General features: G+C 41.4%; 1 protein-coding gene and 1 long non-coding RNA gene across 7 annotated transcripts; one reads left to right on the top strand and one right to left on the bottom strand.

The window, feature by feature from the left end:
* Positions 1–221: 221 nt before the first annotated feature.
* Positions 222–11,994, bottom strand: LOC145505377 (uncharacterized). Its single transcript, XR_014052975.1, has 2 exons — positions 11,777–11,994; positions 222–366 (listed from the first exon to the last, which is right to left on the bottom strand). It is a non-coding gene; the product is annotated as an uncharacterized LOC145505377 (long non-coding RNA).
* HENMT1 (HEN methyltransferase 1) lies at positions 7,391–21,699 on the top strand. 6 transcript variants are annotated; one of them, XM_081487221.1, is made up of 8 exons: positions 7,391–7,547; positions 13,302–13,392; positions 14,452–14,580; positions 16,969–17,081; positions 17,941–18,075; positions 19,698–19,877; positions 20,427–20,601; positions 21,113–21,699. In XM_081487221.1, exons 2-8 carry the CDS (start codon positions 13,372–13,374, stop codon positions 21,539–21,541), a joined length of 1,182 nt encoding a protein of 393 aa, XP_081343347.1. In that variant the 5' UTR covers positions 7,391–7,547; positions 13,302–13,371; the 3' UTR covers positions 21,542–21,699. The 6 variants fall into 6 exon arrangements, with proteins under 6 accessions (XP_081343347.1, XP_081343349.1, XP_081343348.1 ...); XM_081487223.1 differs by having other exon boundaries at positions 13,324–13,392; XM_081487222.1 differs by lacking the exon at positions 7,391–7,547 and adding an exon at positions 11,909–12,077.
* The last annotated feature ends 3,208 nt before the right edge of the window (positions 21,700–24,907 follow it).

A 24,907-nucleotide genomic window follows, 5' to 3' on the forward strand; every position in this document is an offset into this window, starting at 1 on the left:
GAATTGATACTTAGGTTTGTGATCCATTTTGAATTAATTTTTGCCTATGGTGTAAGGTAGAGTTGATTTTCTTTTTTTTTTCCATGTGGCTATTTAATTGATCCAGCACCATTTGTTGAAAAGACTTATTTCCCTGTTGAATTGCTTTAGCATTTTTGTCAAAAATCAACTGACCCATCATGTATGAACCTACTTCTGAACTCTACTGTGTTCCATTGATCTTTATTTTTTCGTCAATACCAAACTACCTTGATTACTGCAGCTGTATAGTAGGTTTTGAAATCAAGTAGGTTAGGTCTTCCAACTTCATTCTTTCTTTAAAAAATTGCTTTGGTTACTCTGGGGCCTTTGTGTTTCCATCAATTCCTTAAAAAAAAAAAAAGCCTGGCATGTAGAAGGTGCTTGATAAACGTTTATGACTAAATAAGAATTAAAATAATTGCCACGTGTAACTAAAATAACAAATTAAGTGTTCTAATATTTTGAAGATTTTATTGTTCAAAACAAACCACGCACACAAAAAAACCCAACAACCACAATTCTAAAGTAACAAGCCATTGACTAAAGTACCCAAGAATAAAAATCTGATACTACTGGTAGGTTGTTATAAAGTCAAAAGTGTTAGACAAAGCTATCCCTGTTTCCTTGGTTATGACTTCAAAGTACTGAATCAGATGAGGTATGAATTGAGATTTAAGAATTATTAGGTTTGGGGAAAAATGGATACATGTATATGTATAGCTGAACCCCTTTGCAGTTCGTCTGAAACTTACCACAACATTATTAACTGGCTATATCCCAATACAAAATAAAAATTTTTAAGTTTGGGAAAAAAATTAAAAAAATAAAAGAATTATTAGGTCTTAGTAGAACCTGTCAATCGTTTCACAATAAACATAAATCAAACCATCCTACTATATGCCTTAAACTTACACAGTGATGTATATCAATTATTTTTCAACAAATTGAGAGAATAAAACAATCAATTCCTGATCCGGGAAGATCCCACATGCTGCAGAGCAATGAAGCCCATGTGCCACAACTATTGAGCCTGTGCTTTAGAACCAGGAGTCTGCAACTACTGCGCCCATTGTGCCACAAATATCAAAGCCCGTGAGCCCTAGGGCCCATGCTCCACAACAAGAGACGTCACCGCAATGAGAAGCCCATGCACCACTACTAGAGAGTAGCCCCCATTCACCACAACCAGAGAAAAGCCCTCACAGGAACGAAGTACCAGCACAGCCAAAAATAAAAATTATAAAAATAAATAAACTGACTGCTTGCAACACATCCGACACCAAATGTTAGCGGTTTCCCCCACCCCCACAAACCAACCAATTTTTCATCTCGTTGTACACTATGTGTCCTACAATTTAATTGCAGTCCTGACACTAATTACTCGGAGTTAGCACATACTGCACAGGTCAAGGGCTCAGTCCCACATGACTTCCCAATTTAGGCATCAGTCACAAGTAGTGATGAATCAGAGCAGGACCCTGTAGGGCTCTCCAGCTGCAAGTCCTTTCTGTGCCCCTTGTTTCTTGTTTGTAGAAAATAGGTTTCGTTCAACCTTCTTGACCTTCCCTAAATTCCTATCACCACTCACGGAACTCAGAGAAACACTTATTACTACAAAGGATAATATAAAGGAATAGCCAGATGAAGAGGTACATAGGGTGAGGTTTAGAAGGACCTCAGTGCAGAAGCTTCTATCCCTGTGGAGTTTGGGGTGCACCAGCATACAGACACATGACTGTCTTCATCAATCTGGAAGTTCTCTGAACTCCATTACTTAGAGCTTTTGTGAGGTTCTATTATTGATACATTGGAATGCTTGACTGAATCATAAGCCAAGGCGGTCAGAAAGAAAGAAAGTGAAGTCGCTCAGTCGTGTCTGACTCTTTGCTACCCCATGGACTGTAGCCCGCCAGGCTCCTCCGTCCATGAGATTTTCCAGGCAAGAATACTGGAGTGGGTTGCCATTTTCTTCTCCAGGGGAGGAGGTCAGGATAGGGCTGAAAGTTTCAACCCACTAATTACCTGATTTGGTTTATCTGGCAACCAATTTGTATCTGAAGCTATTTAAGGGCCCAACCAGAATCACCTTACTAGCATAAAAATGATACTCACCAAAAAAGCAAATAAACAAACCCTCATCATTCTAGAGATTTGAAGGATCTTAGAAGCTCTTGTTGGGAGTTCCCTGGTGGCCTAGTGGTTAGGATTTTGGGCTTTTACTGCTGTGGCCTGGGTTCAATCTCTGGTTGGGGAACTGAGATCTTGCAAGTACTGCAGCATGGCCAAAAAAAGAAAAACAAAACAAAACAAGAAGCTCTTATTTTTGGAACTGAGGACTAAGAACCAAATATTATAACAAAAGATGCTCCTATTACTTCTATCACTCAGGAAATTAACAAGAGTTTTAAAAGTTCTAGTGCTAAGAACTGAAGACAAAGACCAAACATACATATTTCTCAATATACAATATTTATTAAATGAAGAAACAAATTAATAAATTATTGGTTCCACTTGGATAGTAAGCCTGATTCAAAGTCTTCAATAAATGTGAGGACAGTCCAGGAAGTCAGTCAATGCCGTGTCAGAGAAGGATAGACATGTGTCTCAAAGATGCAGCAGTGTTATTCAAGGATGAAGCAGTAATCATGATGTAATGTAACGTTCGTAAGAATGAATCTGAATTATTTAAATTATGGTTATGAAGGCATGGGATTATTTTAGAAGAGGTATGCAAATTTTAGAAAAAAATTACATAAAATTATTAGTTATTTAAGTTTTAAATGACTAACACCTAGTTATCTGGAAAAGCCTTATCTTCATCATTTTGTGCAAGTGGGAAGTTGCTGTAAAAAAAGGATAGTCAGCTGTTAAGAACACAAACTCTGGGGCTTCCCTGGGGGCTCAGTGGTAAGGAATCCGCCTGCCAATGCAGGGGACACAGATTCAATCCCTGCCATGTGCAGGGAAGTTACAATCAAGTTACAATGCTGTAACAAAACTCCTTTCAGATCCATCTACTTGTTTATGTGAAAGAGGTTTTTAGCACTTACATATATAAGTATGAAAAAAAATGGCAGGAATTCCCTGGTGGTCCAGGGTTTAGGACTTGGTGCTTTCACTGTGGTGGCCCAGGTTCAATCCCTGGTCATTGGGGAACTAAGATCCTTCAAACTGCACAGAATCACCAAACAAAGGATAGTATTGATATTATGCTGTGTCTCATCTTTTTTATTTTTATTTTTTGCCTTGATGCACAGGATATTAGTTCCCTGACCAGGGATTGAACCCATGTCCCCTGCAGTGGAAGCCTGGAGTCTTAACCATTGGACCACAAGGGAAGTCCCATGTGTCTCATCTTAGAAATCAGCAATATTCATAAACAGCTATATGTACTAACTGTTTAAAAAGATATATCTTATTAAAAGATGTATTTCTCATAAAATGTTACTTTCATGTTTAATAATCACATCAATATTTATAGTATGTGCTTTTTTGATCAATTGTGCATTAATAGTAACTGTTGAAAATAGTCATATAGAAGAAAAACATTAACACTTAGAGCCTTATAGTCCTAGGAAATGAAATTATTTTCTTTAACATATATAGTTCTGTTTAGAGAGAAGTATGATAAGGTGATCACTAGAAGATGTGTAAACATAAATATGTCATTTGGAAAAATTTTTATAAGTAGAATGAAAATACTGGATAAAGGAGGAATGATATAAAATTTACTTCATATGGAGCTTTTTCATGTCTTTTTTTTTTAAATTGGAGGATAATTGCAATGTTGTGGTGGTCTCTGCTGTACATCAACGTGAATCAATCATAATCTATATATCCCCTCTCTCTTGAGCCTCTCCCAACCCCATTCCACCCCTCTAGGCCATCACAGAGCACCAGGGGGCTCCCTGTGTTATACAGCAGCTTCTTGCTAGTTATCTATTTTACACATCAGAATGTTACTTTCTCAATTTGACCTGCCCTCTCCTTCTCCCACTGTGTCCACCAGTCTGTTTTCTATGTCTGTGTCTCCATTTCCTCTCTGTAAATAGGTTTCTCAGCACTATTTTTCTAGATTCCATATATATGCATTAATATACAATTTCTCTTTCTGATTTCACTCTGTACAATAGGCTCTAAGTTCATCTACCTCATTAGAACCAACTCAAATGCATTCATTTCTATGGCTGAGTCACATTCAACTGTATATATGTACCACAGCTTCTTTATCCATTCATCTGTCAGTGGACATCTAGGTTGCTTCCATGTCCCGGCTTTTGCAAATATACTACAGTGAACATTGGGGCACGTGTGTCTTTTAGAATTGTGGTTTTCTCAGGGTATATCGCAGTAGTGGGATTGCTGGTTCATATGGTAGTTTTATTTCTAGTTTGTTAAGGAATCTCCATACTGTTCTCCATAGTGGCTGTACCAATTTACATTCTTAAAATGACTATTGTATCAGTTAGCTACAGTATTAAATTTCATCGAATACTTTTTTTAAAATTTATTTTTTGGTAATACTGCACAGCATGTGGGATCTTAGTTTTCCCTGATCAGGGACTGAACCTGTGCCCCCTGTAGTGGAAGCACAGAGTCTTAACCACTGGACCACCAGGGAAGTCCCACACTGAATACTTTTAGTGTAAATATTATTTTCAAACATCAATATTTATAATACATAGCAAATTAGATCCATTACAACCACTTAAGCATTTGGTGAAAAATTTGACATCAGTTAAAAAATGTGTGCAATCAAGAGAACAAGAAGACAAGCCACAAACTGGGAGAAAATACCAGATCTATATGATAAAAGACTTTTATCCAAAATATACAAAGAATGAAAAATCCAGCAAGAAAATTAACAACCTGATTAAAAATGAGCAAAAGACCTAAGTAGACACCTTGCCAAAGAAAATATTGCTTCCCTGGTGGTTCAGTGGTAAAGAATCCGCCTGCCAATGCAGGAGATCAATCCCTGTGTGAAGAAGATCCCCTAGAGAAAGAAATGGCAACCCACTTCAGTATTCTTGCCTGGGAAGTCCCTTGGAGAGAGGAGCCTGGTGGGCTACATATTGTCCGTGAGGTCGCAAAAGAGTCGGATGTGACTTAGTAGCTAAGCAACAACAAAGAAAACATACAAATGGCCAATAAACATATGAAGGACTTCCCTGGCAGTTCAGTGGTTAAGACTCTGAGCTTCCATGCAGGGGGTGCAGGTTTGATCCCTGATCAGGGAATTAAGATCCCACATTCTGTGTAGTGTGGCCAAAAGTAAAAAAAAAAAAAACAAATTTATATATGTATGTATATATATAATAAACATATGAAAAGATGTTCAACATTATCTCTTTAGGAAATCCCATTATACACTTATTAGAGTGGCCTAAATTCAGAACACTGACAACACCAAATGCTGATGGGATGAGAAGCAGAAACTCTCATTCATTGTTGATGGAAAGGCAAATGTTACAGCCACTCTGGAAGACAGTTTGGCAATTTCTTACAAAACTAAACATAATTAAGGATTCTGATTACCCTTTGCAACGTGTGTCGGGTGGGTATTTCTCCACACCATCAAGCAATGCTCGAGACACCAACTGGGTGTCCTCAGTTCAAGTTAACTTTGACAAGATCTACCTAGAGATTATGTCAGACCCCATAGGTTAAGGGCTCCTACAAGTCTGCCCACCTCTTCTTCTCAGTTAGACATTGGTCACAAGTCTAGGTTGTTCCCTGTGCTGCTGCTTCTTTTAACATTTATTTATTTATTTGGCTGCTCTGGGTCCTAGTTGCAACATGCAGGAAAAATTTTAGTTGGGATATGTGGGATCTAGTTCTCCAGCCAGCGATCAAACCTGGGAACCTTACACTGGGAACATGGAGTCTTAGCCACTGGACCACCCAGGGAAGTCCCCGATAACTTCCCAGTCATTTATTTCATGTTAGACATCTATACCTGCTGGAATAGACGAGCCATAACAGAGGACCTCTATTGTTCTTTTTCACTCAAAACAGTACTTGGTCCAAAATAGGCACAACTGTACATACTTATCAAATAGATAATCTTAGTTATTTCTCTTTTTTCAACTGAAAAAAAAGTTGACAGAGAGGGTAAGTAAGTTTCCAATATTTAGAGTGTAATAGTCAAATCAGGACTTTAGGTCTATTTGACTTAAAACTCATCCTGAAAATGTATAACATGTCCTGTATCTCAGTGGCATTTAGAATCTAATGAAGGAAGCTAAAATTAGGTATTCTGAGAAAATGAGATGACAAAGAGTAAGCTACAATATTGGCTGTGGGAAGGAACAGATGCAACTGACAGCTTGAAAGGGTCAAGATTTGGTGATTGTCCAAATGTGGGAAGGGTGGGAATGAATAGAGCCAAGGATGATGATCAGGCTTTGAGAGAGTAGAAGACCAGGAGAATGATGAAACAGGAAAATTTGGAGAAGGAACTGGAGCTGGATATGAGAATTCAATTTTATTAATGAGCCACCGGCAGGCAAGGCAAAAACTCTAAATCCAGGAATCCTATACAAATCATTTATTAATTTCTAAAAAAAAATTCCTTTAAATGTTTGAATTGTGGTAAAATATACATAAAATTACCATTTATTTGATTTGGGTAATTTTTTTGGCCACACCATGTGGCATGTGGAACTTTCCTGACCAGAGATCAAATCTATGCCCTTTGCAGTGAAAGCAGAGAGGCTTAGCCACTGGACCACCAGGGAAGTCCAAAATTTACCGTTTTTAAGTGTATGTTAATAGTTCAGTGGCATGAAATACATTAATATTGTTGTGCAACCATCCCCATCATCCATCTATAGAATTTCTCCATCATTAATTGAAACCCATTAAACAATAACTCCCAATTCCCTCTCCCAGCCCCTGGCAACTAGTATTCTGTTAGGCAGTTAGTCAGACATGAGTGAGTCCCTGCCCCAGCCTGGATGGGGTCATCTTTCCATCCCCCACCTGGACACTGGTGATCAGAATATGCCCAGAGATCCTTCCTTTATTTAGTCAAGGACTGCTGAGTTTCCAGCCTTGTCATGACCAAGCTAGATAAAACTTGCCAGCACAGGTTGGTGCAGGCCCACCAAGACCTAAAAGGTGACTCAAAGTAACTTGGAATTCATTATGCCATATTTATAATAAATTAGCAATGCAGCTTTTGCATTACCCGCCCCTCCCCCCCCAACACACACACCATGGGTTTCGCTTGGGTGCTTATGAGTAAGTGCATGCAAACGAGAGGAAAAGTTATTAATAACCTAAAGCTGTTAATCAACTTGCCAGTCAAATGATGCAGGACACAGGGAGGGACTTTCCACCACTCTGAAAAACCAACTCTACCCCCATTGTGGGGCTGCTTCTGGTTTCCAGACAGCCGGCTCTTAGCTTTTCTTGGGAGAGTACTTCCACTTTGCCAATAAAACTCTTGCTCCTTAAGACTGTCTGAGTCTCTCGTCTGAATTTTTTCCGAGAGAAGAACCAAAGAAATCATCGTTCCACTGGTGAGACTTCTACTTCCTGTCTCTATGAATTTGACTATTGTAGATATCCTGTATAAATGGAATCATACCAAAGAGGAGGAAAAATAACTTTTCCTTTACCTTTTTGAGTTCTTGCCTGAGATTCCTTGTAATAAAAGATGGATTAACAAGAGAAAAACAGATAGAAGCTTATTAACATATATCTAGGAAGAATGAGTTACTCTCTGAGAAGGCCCAAGCTACCATCTTACATAATGTCTTCAGTAAAGATAAGGGAAAGATATTGGGGTGGTGGTGAGAAGAGGCCAGTTATGGGAGGTCACCAGGAAAAGCATGGGAAAAGGGGTAATGTTTGTTTTATAGATTTAAATCAGTATCTTCTTTCTCCAGTAAGATTTCAAGCGATTTAGTTATCTTTCTCTGCCAGATAGAGGGAGCTGCTGCTGCTGCTGCTAAGTCGCGTCAGTCATGTCCAACTCTTAGCGACCCCATGGACCACAGCCTACCAGGCTCCTCCGTCCATGGGATTGTCCAGGCAAGAGTACTGGAGTGGGTTGCCATTGCCTTCTTTGAGATAGAGGGAGACACTCTCATAAAAGGAGATTTCCTTTATAAACATATATTTCCATTTCAAAACAGTAACATCTGTGTTTTCAGAGATTCTTCTGTGTTTGCTGTTTATTTTTTTTAATTTTTATTTTTTTAAAAGGACCAGCCTTTTCTTTTTAAAATATTTACTTATTTGGTTGTACCGTTCTTAGTTTCGGCATGTGGGATCTTCACTTGCAGCACACGGGGTCTTTAGTCATGGCATGCAAGATCTTTAATTGCAGCATGGGAACTCTTAGTTTAGGCACATGAGATTAGTTTCTTAACCAGAGATGGAACATAGGTCCCCTGGACCACCAGGGAAGTCTCTGTCTGCTATTTCTTTAAAGAATCAGCTAAAAACAGTCCTTATGCCAAAGAGGCATATTTTGGGGAGCCATTTCTGCTATCCTGACTTTGCAACTTCCCTGAGAAGTTCCTGCCTTTGAAACATCCCCAGAAGCTGAGTTGGTACATTGCTCCATTTCTCATTGAACTAACCTCTTTATCCTGAGAATAGGGTCAGTTAAATTAAAGTGTGCTATCTAATGTCAGGAGGCGGTGATGCAGGTTGGCTTCCAAAGTCACACCTCTATGGTACAAGCAATCATGTATTCAGTAAGAGGCATTGCCGTGGAAATGGAAGAAAAACAAAGTTAATGGTTAGAACAGAATATAAACAAAGATCTTGAGTCTAGGGAGCAGTTAGTCAAGATTTCTAGATGTGGGGCTTGAAGCATCTTCAGAGTGAGGAGAGGCAGCAGTAATCTGATAGATTTTCCTGTTATCTCTGGTTGATGTCAGAAGGTGTTCCTGTGAAATTTCTGAGTGGGCCACAGAACAAAAAGCACAAAGTTGATCTGGATATGAGATGTTGTGGCTATTTCTCTGAAGTTTATATCAAGTTATCCAGCTTCAGCTTTTAGGTCTTTGAGAAAATGTTTTTGTCTTTATGATTTCAAGTAACAAGAGTGGGAGAAATGTGGAAATGTTAGTTTAGTGACAGATATTGGTGAAAACTAGAAGAATTCAGGATTCAGTCTAATTTGCTGGTAGATAACAAAACCTCTTGGCAGGAAAGCAATGACAAACCTAGACAGTGTACTGAAAAGCAGAGACATTACTCTGCTGACAAAGGTCTGTATAGTCAAGTCTATGGTCTTTCCAGTGGTCATGTACGGCTGTGAGAGCTGGACTGTAAAGAAGGCAGAACGCCATAGAATTGATGCCTTTGAACTGTGGTGCTGGAGAAGACTCCTGCAAGTCCCTTGGACAGCAAGGAGATCAAACCAGTCAATCTTAAGGGAGCTCAACCCTGAATATTCACTGGAAGGATTGATGCTAAAGCTGAAGCTCCAGTATTTTGGTCATCTGATGTGAACAGACAACTCATTAGAAAAGTCCCTGATGCTGGGAAAGATCAAGGGCAGAAGGAGAAAAGGGCATCAGAGGATAAGATGGCTGGACAGTGTCACTGATGCAGTGAACATGAACTTGGGCAAACTCCAGGAGAAGGTGAGGGGCAGGGAGGCCTGGTGTGCTGCAGTCCATAGCATCACAAAGAGTTGGACACGACTGGGTGACTGAACAACAACAACAAAACCTCAAAGGCAATGAACAGGACTAGAATCCAGTATCCACAAATCCAGAATCTATTGAAGATTATTTTTCCTTCCCCACCCACAATACAATATTTGCCCTTTTGTGACCACCCTATTTCACTTAGCATAATGATTTCCAGATTCATCTATGTAGCAACATGTCAGAATTATTCCTTGTAAAGGATGTATGTGCCATTTTTGTTTATTCATTTATCCGTTGATGGGCATTTGGGTTGTTTCTACCTTTTTCTATTTTGAATAATGCTGCTGTGAACACTGGTGTAAAAATATTCATTCCAGTCTCTGCTTTCAATTCTTTTGGGTTCATAAATAGATAAACTGAGGCATACTGGAATTTTTAAGATTTTGATCAAACAATAAAAAATAATTTCAGCAAACATCAGTTCAAATCTGGTAGCTCCTAATCACTGTCAGGAACTAGAGGAAAGGCTTTTATAGGAAAGATGCCAAAGCAAAGCAAGGAAATTACTTGACTGGGTACCACTTGTCGACAAAGAAATGCAGAAAGTTGCCATAAGAAGAGTTCATTTGGGGTCTTAGGAATTACAACTCAGGAGACACAGATTTGGGTAAAACCCAGTATTTTGGGGAGGAGAAAGTCAAGGGCTTATAAAGGCAAAAGCCACAAGGTTGTTAAATTTGTCTGCCAAAAATTATGTCTGACTGGACCCAAAAAAGGAAATATTTGTTCTTTCAGGGTAGAGGTTCAATAAATATCTTGAGTCTTGGAACACTGGGCAGACGATCTGGATGCCTGAATTAAGAGAGTAAGTGGTGTTAAGTTCAGCCTCTACCTAGGCTCACACATGCATGAGTCACACTTCTTCAACGGTCTTCTGGCTCCATTTTAGAGAGCTTTCTTAGCAATATCTACTCCATTTTGTTTTTTGCTTTCACAGCTTAAGCTGATGCCTTATTTGGAAAAGGCTACTTGCTTATGATCGGTTATCCTTAGGTTGGAGAAGGCAATGGCAACCCACTCCAGTACTCTTGCCTGGAAAATCCCATGGAAGGAGGAGCCTGGTGGGCTGCAGTCCATGGGGTCGCTAAGAGTCGGACACGACTGAGCGACTTCACTTTCACTTTTCACTTTAATGCAATGGAGAAGGAAATGGCAACCCACTCCAGTATTCTTGCCTGGAGAATCCCAGGGACGGGGGAGCCTGGTGGGCTGCCATCTGTGGGGTCCCACAGAGTCGGACACGGCTGAAGCGACTTACCAGCAGTAGCAGCAGCAGGTTTCCATTACTCTTCCCCACTATGGGCTAGCCAGGTGTGTGTAGGATCTTAACTCCCCACACCAGGGACGGAATCCATACCCTCTGCATTGGGAGCTCAAAGTCTTACACACTGAACTGGCCAGGGAAGTCCCTAGGTTTCCATTTCTTAAAACGGAGGCATTTGCACGCTTCAGTTTTGTTTATACAGGCATTTCAGGGCATTAGAGCCACCTCAGTCCAACAGCCTCCTTATTTAATTGATTTAAAAATACACAGAAGTGGAATTAACTTACTCATACTTAAAGATCCTATTTAGATTATATATTCTGTAATAGTGCATATGCTCCTTCAAGGAAGGCTGTTGGTTAAAAACTTTTGTTTCCTAGAGCCAACAGGAACTTGCTGAAGCTTACCTTAAGTTACAAACTTTCTCCTACGAGACTAGAACCCTCAAAATGTCAAAAATAAAAACTGTGCGATGTATCTTTGTGATACTCCGAAGGGGTCAGCATTGTCCGTTGCATACAGTAGGTGTTAAGTGTTAGAAAATATATTATTTCCCAATATATTATTTATGATGTATTAATGGGTTATTAATTCATTAGTAAAACCAGATCGAGTCTCTTAAAAATAGGACTAAATTCCTCTTCCAACCGCAGAGGCAGCTTCGTTTCTCCTTTCCTCTTTAAGCTCGTCTCTCACATATTAGAAAGAAATAAGTTTTGAGGTGTTAGGTTGAATCTCTGCAAGGGAAAGGGAAGATGATAAAGTAACTTTTCTAAGAGATTAGATACTTGTGTCCCCAACATGCGGTAGTTACCAGTTGGAGGTTTGCGGACTGTAAGGTGTCAAGGCTTTTCTGAGTTCAGATGTTACTCGCAGAGCTTTAGGCAGCTCAGGGTCCCCTTTAAGGTCCTTGTGGATTGTTCTGGGGATGGGAGTGTTGTTGGCCGATTCGGACGCGAGCGGCTGCTGGGCTCGCGCTCAGCTCCGTCGCTCCTCTTGGCACCTTCCATTGGCCGGGACCGTTTTCGGCTCTTTGCCGCGCACGCGGAGAGCCACGAAGACAGCAGCCGCCGGAGCCCGGCGCCCTGCTCGCGGCCCCGGACACGCCGAGCGAGGTGCCGCCTCGGGCCAAGAATCGCGGCTCCTGGCCGGCTGGGGCGGGTCGCAGCTGCTCGCGAGGGGGGATGTGGCAGGGACCGTGGTCCCCCCGCCAATGTGCGGATGGAGACTTAAGACATGGCTCTGGGGCATGAGCCACAGAGGCCGTTAAAAGACACAAACACGATGTCTTGGAGCCAGGAGCCTAGAGGAAAGGGACTGAATCCGGAGCTGGGCTCCGGACACCTCAGGCGGAGGAGTAGGGAGACCCCGGGGCAGTGCCCGCCGCGCAAGTGTGGGCGGCGCAGGTGTGGCGGGGGGCGGGTAAAGTCACGTGGTGAGACTGCGCGTGCGCCAGTTTCAAGGGCCGGGCAGGGAGATAAATGCGGCCGCCGCTTTGCGGCAGCCGCTCTTCTCCGCAATGTCCGCTCGTTGCCCGCACGCGGAGATGCTTCTTACAGAAAGGTAATAGTTGCATCCACTCATGCTCTCTTGAGCTCTCTTGAGGAGAGTTTCCGAGTTACGATTTAGAGAATAACTCAAGTTAGGAGATTTATGTGTCTACATTTTAGACTGAGTTCTAGTTGATAGAGGCAGATGTGCAATAGAGAACTAAAGATGTAAAAGTCAAGGCCAGTAGTGAATTGGATATGTACCGGAGCATATATGCTTCCCTTGTGGCTCAGCTGGTAAAGAATCCGCCTGCAATGCAGGAGAACCTTGGTTCAGTCCCTGGGTTGGGAAGATGCCCCGGAGAAGGGAAAGGCTACCCACTCCACTATTCTGGCCTGGAGAATTCCATGGACTGTATAGTCCATGGGATGGGTCGCAGAGAGTCAGACATGACTGAGTGACTTTCACTTAGGACACTTTTCTCTTTAAATTGCATTTTGACCACAAGTGAAAGAGTAGCTGAAAGCAATATGAGTGACGTTGAGGGCTTTAATGAAATAGTCACAACTGATAGAATTGTTCAGTTTTAATCAAACTAATAGTAAAAGGAAAGAATGGGTGTTATTGCGTGTGTTTGGTGGAGCGGAAGGTTACTTATGCTTCCGTACTTTCTTTGCTATTGTCTGAAGCAGTGCTTCCTGGGTCAATTCTGTGGGTTAAAGGATACTTTAATGTGGATTAAACCTAAAGAGAAGGGAGAAACCTCGCTCTCTTCCTTCCCAGCGATCTAGGCAGCAGCTACTTCATCCATCTTTTCCTTTACAAAAACTGATACACTGTATTTACAGCCTAGTCATTGCTGATTCCTAGGGGTTGAAGGAGACAGCTGCACTTTTGTTACAACGAAACTTGAAAACAATGGCGGAAAACAACATGGAGGTAAGGCTTCCCTTCATGACCTGCTGTATGATTCTGAAGAGTCATCCCCGTGATGTACTGTGAGGTACATTCTTCCCTTGCCAACCCTGGGATATAGGTTCTAGGACACCGCGTGCACACTAAAATTCGCGGATGCTCAAGTCCTTTTTGTAAAATGCTTGTAATTCACATGGTTATTGAGTACTTAGGATGTGGCTTTAACAACTGAAGAATGGAACTTTGCTGCTGCTGCTAAGTCGCTTCAGTCGTGTCCGACTCTGTGCGACCCCATAGACGGCAGCCCACAGGCTCCCCCGTTCCTGGGATTCTGCAGGCAAGAACACTGGAGTGGGTCGCCATTGCCTTCTCCAGCGCCTGAAAGTGAAAAGTGAAAGTGAAGTCGCTCAGTCGTGTCCGACTCTTAGCGACCCCATGGACTGCAGCCTACCAGGCTCCTCACTTTAGTAAACTTTAAAATTAATTAAAAATATTTCATTATTCGGAGAAGGCAATGGCACCCCATTCCAGTACTCTTGCCTGGAAACTCCCAGGGACGGAGGAGCCTGGTAGGCTACAGTCCATGGGGTCGCTAAGAGTCGGATACGACTGAGCGACTTCACTTTCACTTTTCCCTTTCATGCACTGGAGAAGGAAATGGCAACCCACTCCAGTATTCTTGCCTGGAGAATTCCACGGACAGAGAAGCTTGGCGGGCTAGAGTCGGACACGACTTAGCAGGTATGCACTAGCGGGACCCCAGGCCTTGCAGTTCAGTGTGGCTAGGAGACTTATGATTGTTTTATTAAATGCATTCATAAGTAATTTTCCCTTCAGCTGACCCTGAGTTATAGGGGGCATTAAAGTCAGACAATAATTTAAAAGACATGAAAGGAGGCTTAGATGAAGTGAACTGTGGCGGAAGTACAGTGCCGCCTAATTTTAGGATTTGAGGTGATTCAAGGGCCTATGTATTCTGCCAAGTGGTTGGGGGAAATAAAACTTTTCTCTTATTTAATTCCTGAAGTCATGCATGATTAGAACACTTACCTTTTTCTGTTGTGGTTATTTATAAACTTTCAGTGCAATAGTGTGGTTGATGGAAACGTTGAAGAAGTTCCCAGGAAGAAGGTAATTAAGTTTAATCCTCCATTATACAGACAACGCTACCAATTCGTTAAAAATTTAGTGGAGCAACATCAACCCAAGAAGGTAGGTATTTCTCTTTCCAGATATTTGCTAATAATGCCTTCTGTAATGCTTTGTCAAATAAAAATATCTTAATAAGGACCTAGCAAGTAAGCAGAGACTATACAAAAGGACTTTTGCAAGGAGGGAAAGAGTTTGCAATAGGGAGAGCATCTGTCTTCATGGGCAAAAAGGAATTTTCTTTTATAGAGAGGAGGGTGAGGAGAAGTAGGATAAGAGTGGTGTGATTAGATAGTGGAAGTGTGAACCCTGAAACCAGCCTATTACCTGGGAGCAGTCCTTGGCTAAGCAATGGCACCTCACTCCAGTACTCTTGCCTGGAAAATCCCATGGATGGAGGAGCCTGGTAGGCTGCAGTCCATGGGGTTGTTAAGAGTCAGACACGACTGAGCTACTTCACTTTCACGCATTGGAGAAGGAAATGGCAACCCACTCCAGTGTTCTTGCCTGGAGAATCCCAGGGACAGGGGAGCCTGGTGGGCTGCCGTCTATGGGGTTGCACCGAGTTGGACACGACTGAAGCGACTTAGCAGCAGCAGCAGCAGCAGCAGCAGTCCTTGGCTAAATGCAGTCCAATGTTCAGGGGCCTGGAGTGAGGAGAGAATTTGGGGACAAATAGTCAAGGTAATCATTGTAAGCAAAGAATGGGAACACTAGGAAATATCTGTGAGTGTGGGCAAGATGGTACCTTCTGAAAACTCTTTGTGGAAATACAAAGCATAGGGATAGGAGCACAGAGCTCAGGTAAAATTCAACATTGCAAGTTTCAGATGTGAAGGAGATCTTGACATTTTACCACTGGATGTGATCTTCATGTGGTTCACATTTCTAGAGCATTTAGTCCGCACATCAGGTAGACAAGTCTTGTGGACATAGAACTTTGGTTCTTTTTAACTGGATAATAATGGTGGGGGATGGCAAGGAGCCCTTGGCATCCATCTGCTTTCCCTTTGTAGCAGAGGTATGTGATCATTGCTGGCACTAGATTCTGTCTTGGTAACACGTCCCTTCTGTGTCAGTGTTTAGATTTCTTTTTTTAAAAAAATATTTTATTTATTAATTTGGCTGTGCCAGATCTGTCTTAGTTGCAGCATGTGGGATTCAGTTCCCTGACCAGGGACTGAATCCGGGTCCCCTGCATTTGGGAGCATGGAGTCTTAGTCATTGGACCACCAGGGAAGTCCAGTGTTTGGATTTCATAGGACCAGGGAAACTGGCTAGCCCAGTGAACATCTGAAGTCTGTAGGGCCAGTTACAGGCTAAAGGATGATCGACTTCTTAAGAAAATGGTAGCTTCTCTCATGAATTAAGTTAACCTCTACAGACTTCTCTCTGCTAGGTGGTTTACAGTTAGTGATAGGGCTCATATATACTTAGTATAGTTTCAGCTCCATTCTTGCTTTATACTATTATATAGTATATAATATACTATTTAAAAATTAGTGCAGCTCAGTGCTTCTGTGATAAGCTTTCTGCAGTTAGATTTTCCTTTTTCATTTCTGTGTTCCCCTTCTCCCACCATTCCATAAATGTGCCTGCCTCAAAGAGGAAAATTAGTGAATAACCATGGGTGCAACTCAGATGGTGTATCTTTTTGGGTGTAGGTACTTTTAAGTGTTTGTCATGAGTTATCTTCATTTGCCCTTTTCATAAAGTAGAGTTCAGAAATATATAGATAACTCTCTGTGGTTAATGAAGACTATTGTGTGATTAAGAAAATCAGATTTAATAAAAATCTTAAGAATGTATGTGAATATAAATTAAGGGGATTAGATTAACAGATTAGACTATATCCTAGTATGTTTGGTCAGTGTCCTGTTTTAAATCTTGAAGCTTCTTAGAGGCACAGACCCCTCTTAGAACACTTGCCTGTCATAGGTACTGTTCCTGTGCCAGGCCCCTAGAATTTACCTTGAAAACTGAATTAGTTTATTTATTTCTAACTATTTAGTTTTGCTTGTGCTGGGTCTTCACTTCTGTGTGGGCTTCTCATTGGGGTGGCTTCTCTTGTTGCAGAGCACAGGCTCTAGAGTATGGGTTTAGTAGTTGTGGTGCATGGGCTTAGTTGCCCCTGTAGTATGTGGAATCTTCCCAGACCAGGGATCAAATCTGTGTCCCCTGCATTGGCAGGCAGATTCTTAACCACTGGACCACCAGGGAAGTCCATGAATTAGTTTATTGTCCAAACACTGTAGTAGGTCATGGGAAGTTAACAGGACCTATTTTTTTCCCCAGGTTTTCAATGTATCAAGTTAATTTCCTTTTTATTTTTCTACCAAAAAGATAGTATGTAATTTTTCTGATAACCAACTCTTTCTGGAAAAAAAATGCTGGGTCATATGTGATTTCTGGCTATAATGTCTTTGAAATAACATTCTTTCTCATCTACAGGTTGCAGACTTGGGGTGTGGTGATGTTTGCCTCCTAGCGATCTTAAAATACCAAAAGTGTGTTGAAGAGCTTGTAGGAGTAGACATCAATGAGGGGAGACTTAAGTGGAATGGGTAATACTGAACTCTCTAAAATAATTATGCATTAATCTAAAACTAGTGGCACTACTAATTATAGTTAGATGAAGTATTTTTTTTTCTTGGCCACGCCATGCAACTTATGGGATCTTAGTTCCCCAACCAGGGATTGAATCCAAGCCCTTGGCAGTGAAAGTTTGGAGTCCTAACCAATGGATTGCCAGGAAATTCCCAGATGAAGTGTTTACTTACACCAGTTCTATACAACTTGTTTAAAAGCATGCACTATGAGAGCCACAGGCTCACCAAATAATGCCTTTACCATGACACTAATTGGTTGTATGTTGTGAATAATACCTAGAAGTTCCGTGTACCTATGTAGAAAGTATAGCCTCAATTCAGTAATTAAAGCCATCAAAGCACTGTGAGTTCAGTTTCAAATGGCAAAGTCCGATGCTGAACACCAAGATAACTTATAGCAGAGGATTTAAATTGCCACAGCACTGGGTCAGAGGCCCAAGACCTCCTTCAGTTTGAATGAGTTGCTTGCTCATATATGACTTCCACAGATCGTTTTAAGAACATTTTTCTTCTAAAGAACAAAAAATTGAAAATCACTGATCCAAAGTGAGGTAAGAGAACCAAAAGTATTAATAATGAGAGCAATATCAAATATTAAAAATCTTGTTCTCATCGGCCATTTATTGCCCCATGAGAGAGGAAGTTACCCTATGACCTTGTGCTTAATACAGCAATTCATGGAAACAGGCTATGTCAGACTTAACCAGTGTAGGCAGGAGATAATTTATCAGAGGATCAGAGTTTCTGTAGCTGGTAAGACATTCTACATAGATTATATGTGTTCAAGTGTTCCTTCTGTAATAATGCTTTGCAGGTTAAGGCTGTCCCCATGTGTAGGGGATCATCTGGATCCCCGAGAGCTGGATTTAGCGATTACCTTGTATCATGGCTCTGTTTTAGAGAAAGACTGTCGTTTGCTCGGATTTGACTTGGCAGCATGTATTGAATTGTAAGTATGAAACTAGTTTTACTATACACATTCACTTGAAAAATTTGAATGAATCAATCTCAGTAAAGTTAGTATCCTAAATATTTGTCATAATTGGAGTTATTTGTGGAGAAAATTGCTTGTCAGTTAGGACTGGGTTTTCACTGGCTTTTTCCAACTTTTTGGAGATGATTTCAGGTTTATAGGTTAAGATACAAAATGTATATAGTACCACGAACACCCATATCCTTTATCCTGATTCACAGGTGAACATTTTCCTTATTTTCTTTATTTTATGTATATGTGCTCTCCTGTTGTTTCCCTCAGTCTCCCTCTCCCTCCACACATTTTTTTTTCTGAACCATATAAGTGTAGCTAAATTCAGTATTAAATAGCCAGTTCCCTTTTTGTTACTGGTGGTGCCTCATGGCTTGCAGGATTTTAGTTCCTGACCAGGGATTGGACCCAGGCGATGGGACTGAAAGCGCCGAGTCCTAACCACTGGACCACCAGGCAATTCCACGGTTCTCTTTATTTTTAATAGGAGTATTTTTTCAGTTTTGGCTCTTAATGATTAGATTCCTGGAACACAGCAGAGCACCGAAGGTGTTATTTGGGTCCTCAGGTCATTCCATCTGGAGGCACTAATGTCTGTCTGTCCCTGGGGAGGTTAATTTTGATTACTCCAGTCAAGGTGTGTTTGTGCTTGCTTAGCTGTATAATTACCGCCTTCCAGCCCCAAATAAGCAGAGTGGAGACTGCACACTATGCACATATCTTGTTACTCATACATATTTCCCCCCCAAACTTGCCTGTGTTATATGGTGATAAATGTGTTTTGCGGTTTCAGCACTTCTCTGTATTTACTAGTCAGGAGCCCTCCCACCTCAGTTATTTATCATCAGTGTGAACTCATGAATTTCTGTTTTTTTTTTTTATGGATTGTGACTTTACTTTGTTATTCAGATCTTCCCATGATTGGTTAACAGCAGTGGAGGGGTCCTTTCAAGCTGGCATCTGTGTCCTTGTGATATGTCTGGTTTTTTTTTTTTTTGAGCACTTACTTCCTGTTATAACAAGATGTACCAGACTGGTTGTCTACTTTTCCTTCCCAGTCTGCCATTTCTGGTTCCTTTTAATGGGAAATGGTGTTCAGAAACCAAAATGTGTCTCTAAATGACCTTTTAATAGTCGTTAAGGGTCTTATTCTAGGGGTCAGTTTGCCTGCTCTTGTGTCCAGATTTCCAGTGTTTATTAACGTGTTCTCTAGAGCAGAGTGTTTTTATTTCTTTTGTATTTCCTATTGCCTGGCACACAGTAGGTACCTAATGTTTGAAATGACTGACAGAGAACATTAGAACATTGGTTGAAGAGCAGGGCGCAGTGATTAGTGTCATCCATTTGTAGCCTGGGTCTGAATGTCATTTTTAAGGTTGAATATTCATTCCATTGTATATATCAGTTTGCTTATCCATCATTTGTTTATTTTTAACTGCCTTTTGGCTATTGTGAAAAACGTCAAACCATGTTTCTCTTATCTGGTCTGAGAGGTCCATGGTTAGACATTGTTTTGCTAAATCAGTTAGGGAGCTACTTGCAAGTGAAGCTAGGTTTCATTATATCTTTCTCATTGACCACTTTAGAATAGAACATTTTGATTCAGAAGATCTGGCGAAGTTTCCTGAAGTTCTCTTTGGGTACATGTCTCCAGCCATGATTGTCATCAGCACACCAAACTCTGAATTCAATTCCCTGTTTCCATGCACAGTCTTGAGAGATTCAGATCACAAATTTGAGTGGAACAGAATGCAGTTTCAGATCTGGTGAGTTCTTAAGTGTCTTTTTTTCGGGTGTGACTACACTGGAGTTTTAAACCATATGAAATCTTAGTATCTACGGTTACCATAATAAGTTATTTCTTACTTTACTCCAATAAAATTGATTCCCAAAATGCAACTTAGCACATAATCATTAAGGAACTACCACATCTGGGCATTTATTTTCTCTGTCAAGTGTGGAAAGGGTGTGTGGGCACTGGTACCTTTCATGTGAAGGTATCAGGAGTTATCTCCCAGAATGGCATGACAGATGGTCATGTTCTGGCAAAACTGCAAACCCAGATAGGAGTTGGGATTATAGCCCTTCTGGTTTCCTTGTCCCTGCATGCTGTTCAATATTCTTATGGTTACTGGGAAACTGACATTGTCATTGTGTTAATGCTCTTTGCAGAAATAAGCAAACCCAGTGATATGGCCTTACATGTTGTTGTAGGAATTGCACGTTATTTTAGCTTGTAATTTTTATGTTCTCTCCTACTGGAAATGGTTGTTTTAGTTGAGAAAATCATCTTTTCTCTTTGTTTTGACTTTTAGGGCTTTAGATGTGGCCAATCGCTACAATTACTCGGTGGAATTTACTGGTGTGGGGGAACCACCCACAGGAGCTGAGGATGTTGGCTATTGTACCCAGATAGGGGTCTTCCGGAAAAAAGCAGAAGCGGCTGAATTGGCTGTTTTGGAGCGTCATGGTGAACATGTTTATAAAGTTGTGAGTGTTCTTGTATTCTCAGAGCAAGTTCAATTGCTGGGATGGTGAGATGAGTCCCCACTAGAGAGAAGTGTGAATGACATTCTTTTGAGGAGAATCCCATGCCCTGTGATCTCTCAAAGCATGTTACAGAGATAATCTGCTGGTGCCTTGGAAATACTTCTCCAGCAACCATGCACCCCGCCCCCCAACTTTGTAATCTGTTAGGAAAGAGGAAAAACAGCAGTGGTTTCTGTGTAGCTTGATTCAGCACATGACTTGAAATTGAGTCTTGAAGCTTGTCAGATCGATTTTGTTTGAGGAGGTGTATATGGTAAAGAATATGCTGAAGAATGTCTATATGCCAGGAATTTTTGACCCTCATAATTGGGACATTCACAATAGGTAACGTTTGACATGTTCATATGCTTAATTGTATATACAGTTAATTCTCATGTGCTAAAAAGTTACTAGTGGTTTTGAACATTTTTCTTCTATTCCAAGTCTTTTTATTTTTTTTTTGCTCCTTCAGGTTTATACAACCTCATACCCAAGTTTACAGCAAATAAATTACCGTAGACGTGTGGTGATTTATCTAGTGTACCGAGAAGTGAGCAGATTGAGACAGAAATACAAACTGAGTCTGACACAGCGTGAATTAGAGCCTCAGTTCGTAGCCCCTGGCAACCGGACAGGAAAATTGACCTTAGACCTTCCAGTTCCAGTACTCACTGAAGATGAGAAAGCCATGGAGATGGCTCCCCAGCCTTTCTGTATTGAAGATAAGTTTTATGTACCCCTGCAAAGAATCATTGCTTATCCCAGGCTGGGGCACTTATGCGGTAATGTAGAGAAGCTCAGAGAGTTCCTTGGTGACATGATTGAACTGAATTGTGATGGTTCTGCGGTGAAGGTCGACTTGAACGATTGTAGTGACTTTGGAGCCATCCTTACTTCCTGAAATTCAGGATCTTTGCAATAATTGGGCTCATATAGAATTTAAACTTTGTGCAGTCATAACTGAGGTAGCTTTTCATTTTAAAATTACCTAACTTTTATAGTTTTTGGTGTGTGTGTGTGTGTGTGTTGAATGTTGATATTAAAGAGTTTTAAAGAAAACTGAATTATCCAGTAGTGTTTAAAACCTTTGTCCAGCGGGTAGAGTAGCTTTAAAACCTCTCCGTCCTTTGGGCTTAATTCTAACCCATGATACTTAGCCTAAAACACATATACAACAGGAATGCAGATATTTGAAGAGAACAAAACCTCAACAGTCAAAATATTGCCCATGGTTTTTGAGTTTTGCTCTCTGGAGCTTACTGGCTGGAATTGGGGTGGTAGCAGTAGGAGAGAGAGAAACGTAGTTTCTTGTATTGGGCTTCCCTGGTGGCTCAGATGGTAAAGAATCTGCCTGCAGTGCAGGGAACCCGGGTTCGACTCCTGAGTTGGGAAGATCCCCTGGAGAGGGGAATGGCTACCCACTCCAGTGTCCTTACCTGGAGAATTCCCTGGACAGGAGTCTTGCAGGCTGTAGTCTGTGGGGTCATAAAACCAGACACGCACGTAATAAGAAAAAAAGTTGTCTAAATGAGACATTTAAAGCATGGGAGTGCAGAGGTTGGCCAACCAAGTATGACTGCTGTACCACACAAAGACCCCTATGCAAGCATATGTCCATCTTGCCATTCCACCGTACTTCATGTGCACCCTGGGGACAAAGATGGTTGTTTGAGCTTTAGGTACCACTTGGCAAGTTCCAAACCAGTGAAAAAGAAAAGGGAAGGGACAGAGGGTATGTGCCAGCTGTGTGGTAAGGATTGTTGCACTGCTCCAGATTCTTGGCCAGATGGAAGTCTCATGGCCAGGCCTTACAGCAAGGGATGCTGGGAAGTAGAGTCTTTCGTTTTGGGATGCCATGTGCCCACGTGGTAGGCTTCTGCCAATGAACTCGGGGGACAAAGGACATTGTGGCAACCTGCCACAGCTGGAATGTCCTGAAACAAGCTGTGGCTAGGCAGACTGGGTACCTGGGAAGGGCTTCCTTGGTGGGGACGGGGAGGACTATAATTCTCAAGCTGAGTTTTGAAGGGTTAATAATTAAGTAGATGGACAATGGATTTGGTGGGGGATGGTGAGTAAAAAAAAAGGGATTCTGGGAGACAACAGTATTAATCAGACTGTTCTATCAGATCCCCTCTGTGTACTTAACACTGATTTTACTCCTGGAGGCATGCAATCTAGACTTTTGCACCCCCACTCTGCCCAAAGGGCCCTCTGTCCTCACCTTTCTAGACCTGTGCAGCTTTCTAGGGTTTCCTTCTCATTGCTCTTCTGTTAGAGCCAAGATCTTCTAGCCAAGACTCCAAAAATCTATTTTGTTCAGGCTTAATCACCTCCCAGAAGTGTTTAAATGCCCATGATTGCTGTGAGTGATGGGAACATGTTCCCCACGGCTCCCCACGGCTCTGTGGCTCCTGTACCTGCCACCTTCTTGATTTATCTTTGCCTCCCTATCTTGATACAAGCCTTTATTAGCATGTTGAATGGTTCTAAGTTGAGGGTCACCAAATGCTTCTCTGGGGACAGAGTAACTTTCAGTGTTGCAACGTGCAACTGCATGAGTTGACTGGAAAAGTGAACACAGTTATTCTACATGTCTTTCTGAGACCGAATGATTAAATGTCTGATTTAAAGAAAACAGCACTGGCAACCCTACTCATACCTGTATACATGATGAGTTGCATGGTACTTCGCCAGGTTCTAAGTGTCTGATACCCACGGAGTGTGGGTACCTGCTGAGATGCAGTATAATCTCCTCCAGCCACTCCTCTGTTACTGTTGCCTCCTGCTTGCTTTACAGTCATGCCCAAGGGCAGCCCCCAGCTTACTGGAAACCAGCTCCCAGGGTGCAGGGCTGGAAGGCCTGTGGCTTTTCCTGAGGATAATTTGCTAGGAGGTTTCTGAGAAGTGACATAACCTTATCTGAAATTTCACAATCATATCTTGCTGGGAGTAGGTCCCTCCCCTCCCAATTTGTGGGCTGGGTATTAGTAGGCAATTTGGTGAAGTGTTTTATGTAATTTAAAAATCTTTTCATTGATGGAATTTAAAGTAAACTTCATACACTTTTTTTTGGCCATGCTGCATAGCTTGTGGGATCTTGGTTCCCTGACCAGGGATAGAACCTAGGACCTCAGCAGTGAGAGCACAGAGCCCTAACCACTGGACCACTAGGGCATTCCCTAAACTTTATTGACTTTAAACTTTATAAACTTAAAAATTTTTCCTTAATGCCTGCCTTTGGAAACACCACTGGGAACCCGCTTCCTCTCAAATTCATTGCTTTTCTAAGAGAGTCCACTATTCCTTACAGAAGTCCAGTGGATAAAATATCTATTCGGATATCAATTATTTCATATAAATGAGATTATACATTTTGATGCAGCTTTATCATTAGTAATATAAAATTCATTTTCATCTATTTGTATTCCATTCTTTTTAATGACTACATATGCTTTTTAATAAAGTGGAAATAGTAGTGCAAGTTCATGCTAAAACCCAGACTGCTCATAAAGGTGTAAAGAAGGAATCCCTCAACAGTTTGCCCCCAGCCCTTCCATCTCACTCCCTAGAAAACTATTAAAAGTGTTTTGTTCCCAATTAAGTACAAGTAATTTCAATTTTGCAAAGACTAGTGGCCTTTTAGGGGAGCAGATTTTTTTTTTCTCCTAGGAAAACCATTTGAATGGGCCACACTTTTGTAACTATAAAGGCCTTAAGAATAGCAAACTTTGCTCCATGAATGAAAAGTGCACTGTATGACAGTGGAAAAGGTTGTTCTGTAGGAGGAAGAGTTTTATTTGCAGATTTGCTTGGAAAGTTACCACCACCGCCACGATCATGGCCCACCCACCAGGTTAGATTGAAATTTATGCTACCCGGTATTAGCTGGAACTTACTGGCCCTTGTTCTGAGTGAAATTTGCCTGTAATTCCTATTTGCATGGTCTGGGCAACTCCAAAACCCCTTTAAGAATTTCTGCATAGCTCACAACACTCCCTTGTAGTGCAGTTGAGATGTGAAACTGAGCCCCTTCAGTGTCTCAAGACATTCCACACAGCCTCACTCTCAGCGCCCTTCCCTTAGCTTCTCATCTCCTCATCCCTCTTTCCTTCCTAACCCCCCTGTGTACAGCATACCCAGCAGTTCAGCTCTCTTTAAACTGCTCTCAAGCCTCTGGGGCTCATTTCTTTCAGGAAGTTATTCCAAATGAAAGTAATTTCTTTGATTGGAGTTTGGGTACCAACAAAATTACCTCATTATAGCT

The sequence above is a fragment of the Giraffa tippelskirchi genome, chromosome 5 (genome assembly GCF_054371585.1).
Source record: "Giraffa tippelskirchi isolate mGirTip1 chromosome 5, T2T-mGirTip1v1.2.pri, whole genome shotgun sequence".
Taxonomy (NCBI): domain Eukaryota; kingdom Metazoa; phylum Chordata; class Mammalia; order Artiodactyla; family Giraffidae; genus Giraffa; species Giraffa tippelskirchi.